This window comes from Notothenia coriiceps, unplaced genomic scaffold (genome assembly GCF_000735185.1).
Source record: "Notothenia coriiceps isolate Sejong01 unplaced genomic scaffold, NC01 NC01_scaffold00026603, whole genome shotgun sequence".
Lineage (NCBI taxonomy): Eukaryota > Metazoa > Chordata > Actinopteri > Perciformes > Nototheniidae > Notothenia > Notothenia coriiceps.
In genome coordinates, this window is record NW_011359304.1 from 2,438 (window position 1) to 11,146 (window position 8,709).

At 40.2% G+C, this 8,709-nt stretch overlaps 1 protein-coding gene across 1 annotated transcript; it reads left to right on the top strand.

The window, feature by feature from the left end:
- The first annotated feature begins 1,810 nt into the window (after positions 1-1,810).
- Positions 1,811-6,929, top strand: LOC104957225 (pancreatic alpha-amylase-like). The gene is made up of 9 exons (XM_010784829.1): positions 1,811-2,281; positions 2,927-3,073; positions 3,522-3,719; positions 3,876-4,106; positions 4,800-4,933; positions 5,417-5,639; positions 5,732-5,853; positions 5,970-6,095; positions 6,693-6,929. The coding sequence occupies exons 1-9, from the start codon at positions 2,114-2,116 to the stop codon at positions 6,880-6,882; spliced, it is 1,539 nt and encodes a 512-aa protein (XP_010783131.1). The 5' UTR covers positions 1,811-2,113; the 3' UTR covers positions 6,883-6,929.
- The last annotated feature ends 1,780 nt before the right edge of the window (positions 6,930-8,709 follow it).

The window sequence follows — 8,709 nt, forward strand, 5'->3', positions numbered from 1 at the left end:
GATGTTCAGGCAACCTTACCAGGCCATCGTAGAAAGAGCAAGAAGAGATGCAGTACAACACCCTGGTGTAAATAGCTACAGTGCTTAAGATAACAAGTGCCTTAATACATCCACCATAGGGGAATTACAATGTGATGCAGCAGCACAAGGAAAAGAAACATCTCCATATATACCTATACATCATAAACAGTATCTATGTGTGGCCCGGGTGCAAATTGGAGATGTTTCTTTTCCTTGTGCTGCTGCATCACATTGTAATTCCCCTANAACCCCTGCTCCAGAGCACACATGTTATGATATTAGGGTCATGCAGAGTTAGATGAGATCGCTGTCCCTTTAAGAGAGAGAGAGAGAGAGGGTGTGTGGCTTGTGCATGTGTGTTTGTGGATGGTAGAGTGACAGTGAGGGAACGTGTGTATGTTTCTGGAAGTGAAACGAGGAAGCAGAAAAACAGAGGTCTGTGATGTATTTTGTGAAACAGAAGAACAGCTAAATAAATGCAACGGCCTCCCAAGAAGAGCTCGCCTCTCTCTAGTCATTTAAGCTAAAGTGGGTAATTGAACCTGAAGCTTGTTGCTTCTGCCCTCCTCGACTACAGTCTGGGAGCCGACAGGAAAGTTCAACACACAGATGGCCAGTCCGCCCCTTTGTAGCATATTATTTCGATGAGAGATGAGCAGATCGCCACTGGGCTTTCAACTAAATACACAGCCACGCAAAAACGGCGGCATTTGTACAGCTCCTTATGGGTACTGCAATTAGTGAAGTGCTTTCCTCCGTGGTGAAACGATCAGCACTGCACCACGGAGGTAAGCGGCAGAAAGTCACCTGGAGATAAAGAGAGCGGGGCTGCGTTGCGTGCATGGCTTCCTTCTGCAGGTAACGGGGAGACGCGCTCTGGCGGCGGTCTCGTTCAGGATCCGAAAATACAATTTAAATATTTTGCACACTTATTCCACTTATTCCTAGTGTGCCACTGGTTACGGTGCCGCGTGCCAATGCTGGCACGCGTGCCAGGGGTTGCCGACCCCTGAGTTAGACCTTTAAAAGTGTTTTTTAGCTGCTACTAAGGGGCTCAGACCACACTAAAAACATAAGAGTTAATAAAAAAGTCTTGACATTATTTTGTAAGAACTGGGTTTAAAATGATAAAAGTTTACACAGCACACAAATATTTGTTAACACAGATGATTTTAAAGAAATGTGATCGGTCTCCCCACAATAAAGCACTCAAGTCTATATACACATGCCAATGCAGATTCATCAGTGTATTGTACTGTGATGTACTGTATACTGAAAGTCCTGCCTTGGCAGCATGATTACAAACATGTGACTTGAAATGGTCATTGGTCAGCCCCTCATGGGAAAATGCTTGTGTTTAGTCAGGGGAGGTAACTGTAGTTAACTTATTTGACCTTTTTGCTTTCACACCCTGACTCTAGCTTATCTGTGTTTGTTTTTCCTCGATATGGTCACATCAGTGTATGGCATGTTTTGTAACTGACCTCTGCTGGTAATTTATTCTGACCAATCAGATGTAAGACCCAATGAACAGATCATCAAACCTAGACATTGTTTATCAATAATCTTGCCACGTTTGGCACATATTGTAAAGTATCCTTAAAAGACAACATATATTATATTACAAAAGAAAAACTTTGCCAAAGGCAGTTGCTGCTTTGTTTCCAAATCCAGGTTATGTAACTCAGGAAATGTTTGAACTGAAATTATCTGGTCAATGTATTGTTTTAATATTACTGAAGCAGGACAAATCTGACCTGCGTTGTTGAGTGGCAAGGGCTTTAAGTGTTTTATGTATCTTTATATTTTAATATTCAGTGTTATGGTAATGAGTAAAGGAAAGAATGAATTTCAAATGAACTTTCTGCCACATGAAAAGGCGTATGTGAATATTGGGTTTTGGTTTGTTTTGGCCTGCAGAGATGATAACATAACTATTTTTGGTTTAGTTAGGAAACTTTGAGAAAGAAGCACCTGTTTAACCTCCACGCTGATATTTGCCTGTCTCTCATTGGTCCAGGAAAGATAGAAAACGATTATAAATACTAGCAGTGAGGCAGCAGGTGAGTGTGAACTCTTTTCAAGAAGAAACATGAAGTTGGTCATTCTGCTGGCTCTGTTCGGGGTCAGCCTCGCCCAGCACAACCCCCACACCAAGCAGGGCAGGACAGCCATCGTGCACCTGTTCGAGTGGCGCTGGGCTGACATCGCTGCAGAGTGTGAACGCTTCCTGGCTCCTAATGGCTTCGGTGGAGTTCAGGTAGGCCCTATATGTTTGAACAGAAGTGAGCTTTTTTAATCTAGAGAGGGAGAAAAATCCCTTCTTGTTTTTTTAAACAAAGTGAAAGGGAAGTAACAGGGAAGGTGATTGCAGCTTAATTACATTAAAGTTTCTGTGTATAAGAATCAGAGGTCACGTTCTTTTAAACAATGACGCAAAAATGTGAAAGCAGTCCGTAATTTTGACAGATTAGAACAAACTCGGAACAGAGCCAAAGTTTCCCCGCAGCGAGGCTCCGGTGTTATGCCGTGTTAAGCATGCCCTCCAAAAAGTCTTTTTTTATCCTGTCTCTTCTTCGTAATTTTAAATTTAAAGGGGAACTATAGTTATTTACCATTGCACTCCCATAAAGTCAACTCAATTTTAAAATGAATGTTAAAGACGAAATACTCATAAACAACAATATCTTGACTTGTGGAATGTATCAAAACACCATAATTCAGTTTTTTTTATTATCCCTTCATGAAATAATTCTGAAACCTTAATAATTTCTTCACAGTCTGATCACTACTCCTTCAAGTTCATGTGTACAAATACTGCAAACCTTTTCTTTTTTTTAACATTGATCTCCTGTCTGTAGACAATCACTGTGTTAAATGTTAATGTTTTTTCTCTGTTGTTCAGATCTCCCCTCCAAATGAGCACATTATTATTAACAATCCCTGGAAGCCCTGGTGGCAGAGATACCAACCAATCGGCTACAACCTGTGCTCCAGATCCGGCAATGAGGACGAGCTGAGGGACATGATCACCAGATGCAACAACGTTGGGGTAAACTGCAGTGATTTAGTGAACCTCATTAGGAACAATGTTCTTTTTCTTTTGACAGCAACTCATAAATCTACAGCCTTGAACGACACAACTAAATGATTACCAGATACAGATGCTGCATCATTATCAAAAGGTTGCATAATAACACAAACTTGGCATTTTAAAACAAAGACTTTTGAACAGAGAGCTTCAATTTACTGAATCAATGCATCTGTCTTGAGGAATTATTAACAAATTTGGATTTTTAAAATTTATTATTTTTGTTGGGAGTTCATGCTTGCGTTGCTGGACCACCAACAACACAATGAGCAGCACAGCTGTGAGCTATTCTTGTGACCAAAGAGACAGAAATAAAAGTACTAAGACAAAAGTTAAACTGCAGGAGCTCTAGAAAAGAGCCGTTGATTCGTTTATACTGCACCTAATATTTTGTATCTTTCCGACCCAGGTCAACATCTATGTGGACGCTGTCATCAACCACATGTGCGGCTCCGGTGGTGGTGCGGGATCCCACTCTTCATGTGGAAGCTGGTTTAATGCAAACAATAAGGATTTCCCCACTGTTCCCTTCAGCAAGAGCGACTTCAATGACCACAAATGCAGGACTGGAAGTGGCAATATTGAGAACTATGGTGATGCCAATCAGGTAATGAATGTCACTCAGGAACAACATGTGATGTTAGGCTTACAAACATCTCTTCACAGCATTTTTAAGCCCCATTAAAATGATCAATTCAAAGGACTGTCTTAAAATAAATTCCGATTAATTAATTGCAATGTAAATGCTTATTTGCTGCTAAAGGTTCGCGACTGTCGCCTGGTCAGTCTGTTGGACCTCGCTCTGGAGAAAGACTACGTCAGGAGAAAGGTGGCTGACTTCATGAACAAGCTGATTGACATGGGTGTGGCTGGATTCAGAGTGGATGCCGTCAAGCACATGTGGCCCGGTGATCTGTCTGCTATCTACGGTAGTCTGCACAACCTGAACACCAAGTGGTTCTCCGGTGGCTCTAAACCTTTCATCTTCCAGGAGGTACGTATTCTTGATTGATTTCTACTCTGAAATTGTAAGATATTCCAAAAAGACCCAAAGAATACCAACTATTACACAACAACCTTTAACATTTGACTGGTGTCTTAAAGAAACATATACTGTAAATGTAGCTTCAACTCACCTCTGTATTTGATAACTTTGTTTCACTGAACCAAAAGGCTGGATGTACTTATTTAAAAATGAAAAACATGGTGCCAGAAAAACGAATTGCTGCCATTAAAAATAATTTGCAATCAAGTCATCGATTGTTGAAATCTACTAACCATGATGATGATTGGATGAGTCCTAACTGTCCACATGACCAATATTTATGACTGTGCACAACAGCAGTAAACAGAGCCGTGGGAAAATGGGAACAGGAATCAAGATGACATGCAAACTTGGAACAGATGTTAATAATCAAAGAAAACATTACTAGTAAACATATATAAATACAGCCAATGCTGATGCAAAGGAACAAGCCAAAGGTGCCAAACTCAAACATAATAGTTTGATGCAAAAGCAGGCTGGGATTTCAATAATAACTGTTAATCAGCAGGAAAATGGTTTGTGATACTGCTGGAAAAATCGTACTGGTTGAGTTACTTTTTCTCGATCCACAAATCACTGGTACTGTAGAGTTAATCTGAACCACATACTTTGGTATTGAAAAGCTGTTTATTTTCCCTCTAGGTTATTGATTTGGGAGGTGAGGCCATCTCATCTAGAGAGTATTTCAACCTGGGAAGAGTGACTGAGTTCAAATATGGTGCCAAACTTGGAACTATTTTCAGAAAATGGGACGGAGAGAAGCTGTCTTACACCAAGTATGTGTTATTTATGTGCTACCTTAAAATGATAGAAAATGGATATATTAATTACCATTATAGACTATGGAGCTATTTTTGATCCTGAAAACATCAGCAATTGATTCAGCATCCTCAATAACCCGAAAACCAGTCCAAAATTGGAGTTCCAAGTCATTTTTTAACTTTTGTTAACATTGGCTATAATGCCATTCATTTTTGTTTAAATCAGCTTATGCTACCTGTGCTAATTGCCCAACGTATGCAAGTTAGCATCCGGCAGTTGCTATTTGCTGGGGACCCCTAGGCCTACTATACATTTCTAACAAAAAGTGTTGGTGTACTCAACATGTACAGGTTTGCTATGCTGGCAAGTAGAATATATTACATATAATTGACTAGCACTGGAGCTTTTAAACGTTTTCTGAATTAGATATTGTGTATAATGTTGTCCAAACCTTGGTGTTTTAGAAATGATTAGTAAAAAGGGTTTAATGTGTGCAGGTCCTGGGGAGAGGGATGGGGCTTCATACCCAACGGAAATGCTCTCGTCTTTGTTGACAACCACGACAACCAGAGAGGCCACGGTGCTGGAGGGGCGGCCATTGTTACCTTCTGGGACCCCAAGCTTCACAAGATGGCTGTCAGCTACATGCTGGCCCACCCTTACGGAGTAACCAGGGTCATGTCTAGCTTCCGTTGGAACCGCAACATTGTCAATGGAAAGGTACCTCATTAGCCATTGGATTATTTTCAATTTAGGAATAATAAAAACATTTTTTTTGTAAAACTCGTTTATTGATAATTATTATTTTGTAGGATCAGAATGACTGGATGGGCCCTCCCAGCCATGGTGATGGATCCACTAAGTCTGTTCCCATCAACGCTGACCAGACTTGTGGAGACGGATGGGTGTGTGAGCACAGATGGCGTCAGATCAAGTAAGTCCTCAGAAAGCCAGAGACAGGGAACTGCTGACTTTACCCAGAGAACATTAGTCACTTCTGCTTGCTACATTGTATGTTATTGTCATGTATGTTTTCATATCACCCTTTAGGAACATGGTTATTTTCCGCAACGTGGTCAACGGACAGCCTCACTCTAACTGGTGGGACAACAAGAGCAACCAGGTTGCCTTTGGACGTGGCAATCGTGGTTTCATCGTCTTCAACAATGATGACTGGTAAGGACTTTAAGTACTGTAACAAATACAAATGTCTCCAACTTGGACATTGTAGCTAACAAGTGAAAGGCTAGTTCTAATACAGCAATGAAACATAGTTAATATATTCCATTTTGCTCCTAATTCATTCCCCTAAATACTACACACTAGACCTTACATTTAAAATTATGCCAAATTGAACAAATACATAGAACTTGATGCAGATCCATGTATGATATGTAACAAAATAGAAGCCTGATGAATAATCAGCCACTACTATCAACAGTTAATTGGCTTTTTAGACTTTGCTTAAAAATAACACAACTTGCAGTTCCTAAAACAGCAAACACATGTTATACTATTAAAAGCAAACATGCACTAGAATGTGCTCAAAAAACTTCCAACAAATAATACAACATTTTAAAGACTTTTCTTGGTTTCTCCCATCACATAAAAACTGCATATGCTTCCTAATTGATTTCCTATCTGCCTACACGTCTTGTTTGCATTTTAATAGAAAATACAGCAAAATTAGACGTCAAGATCCTCTCAAAGAAGAGTTTCATTATGAGATTGTGGTGATTTAAAAAAATGACATGTACTTTTTCTTCACCTCAGGAGCCTGGATGTCACCCTGAACACTGGCATGCCCGGTGGCACCTACTGTGATGTCATTTCTGGCCAGAAGGAAGGAAGCCGCTGCACAGGGAAGCAGATCAATGTTGGAGGTGATGGCCGTGCCCACTTCCAGATCAGCAACATGGATGAGGACCCCTACGTTGCTATTCACGCTGATTCCAAGCTTTAAAAACGTAACTAGTACAATGGCAAATAAATATTCATTTAAAACTTGAATTATGAACTCTATTTTTTTTTTTACTGATACAATTTGGAAGTTGTTACTCTCCCCGCAATTCTTGACCGAAAAGCATAATTTGATAAATGTTGGTAGAGCTCTAAAATATTGCCCTTTTGTTGGACATGTTTTTTTCTGTTTACATTAAACTCCCAATATATATATTTCAAACATGGTCATTCAAACCTATATTTGATGCATTCACTGTATGTTATGAGAGTAGCAAAGTGTGAGCACAGCGAGTGTGTGGTCAAGCCAAGAGAAAAAGTAACTGTGGATGCACTCAAGGCAGACAGGTGTTAGGGATCAGAGCAGTGAAGAAATTGACTCGTAGTCAAGTGGTAGGTAATGTGAAATGTATGTTTAAATTTATCCATGATTAAACACTGCAACTCCTCAAGATCCAAGTAAAGGGCCCTTTCTTGCATCCACATTCTGGCAATTTCATAGTCATGGGAGGTAACCTACTGTAGCTGTTTAACAAATTAAAGGACAACATACATGACTCACTGAAATGCAGAACATCTGTCCATCTGTTGGTCAAATCTTTTCAGATCAGGCATGGAAAACTATAATATGATAAGGTTTTTCTATCATCTGTTAAAAAATAAATGTTTCTCAAACTGCAGTACCATTCAAGCCTTTGAATGGCAACTGCCTTCTTAAGAGTTGGCGTGGTCAGTAGTAAAAGGTTAGGCTGTCACGAGTTTAGCACATTTCTTCAATACACCATTTAATATACAACATACTGTGTGGTTATTACTTGGTTCTGTAAAAGCTGATCTTCTGAGACTACACTTGAGTATTACTTTGATTAGAGATACAATGTTTTAGACTAATATAAACTTGCTGTTAAGGGAATGGTTTTTGGGATGGTCAAGACTCAAGTTTAATCATTGACTGAAATTATTTTATACATTTACAGTATATTCAAAAGCTTCTTAATCAGACTGTTGGAGCCAGGATTTTGTTTTTATAAGAAATGCCACCTAATTGTGACGTCTGTAGTCAACACTATAAAAGACTACATTTCCCACGGCGCCTGCGCTAAAAGTGACAGTGATGGGCAAGCTGCTAGAAAGACGCCGTCGAGGCACAGTTTTTAACCGTTTAATTACCCTTTAAGTTATCAAGTTATATAAGCATTATCACGAAAGAATGAATACCTAAGTTGTTTGTTATTTTATTTGAGTTTTACCTATTTGTTTTGACTATTGTAAAGGCCGCTTTTCTTTGTTGCATGTGAAAAAGTTTATTTTATTTTGAGCAAACAGGTCGCATAATATCATCATCGGAGGCCAAGCAACTCTTTAACCAGGGTAATATAAAGAAAAGAAAACAAGTGCAAAAATGTCTGTTTAAGGCGTCTAGTGGATTGATAGAAAAACAAGGAAAGAAGCCACAACACAGACAGTTACATGATCAGTGAGTGTCCTGAACACGTCCTGTGACGCCTGTGGATGTCCTTCCTTTATTGTGTAAGCTTCTCCTCCACTGGGACGACTCCATGCCATCACACCGCAGCCACTTCAGTTCCACCTGAGTGCAGCACTGGCATCCATCATTAGGGCAGCGTTGGGGCCCAGAGGGGCGATGAGACAACTCTCCATCCTCACCTCCTTCCTTCCTCTCTGTCTCTACCTGTCTCCCCATCCTCACCTCCTTCCTTCCTCTCTGTCTCTACCTGTCTCCCCATCCTCACCTCCTTCCTCCCTCTCTGTCTCCACCTGTCACCCTGCCCCATTGTCCTCCCTCTCTCCATCTACCTTCTCATACGGA

Bases quoted from the DNA above. Each gene is read 5' to 3' on its own strand.
- LOC104957225 (XM_010784829.1), top strand. From the start codon at position 2,114: ATGAAGTTGGTCATTCTGCTGGCTCTGTTCGGGGTCAGCCTCGCCCAG. The intron at 2,282-2,926 runs GTAGGCCCTATA...TCTGTTGTTCAG, and splicing joins ATGGCTTCGGTGGAGTTCAG to ATCTCCCCTCCAAATGAGCA. The intron at 3,074-3,521 runs GTAAACTGCAGT...TTTCCGACCCAG, and splicing joins CCAGATGCAACAACGTTGGG to GTCAACATCTATGTGGACGC.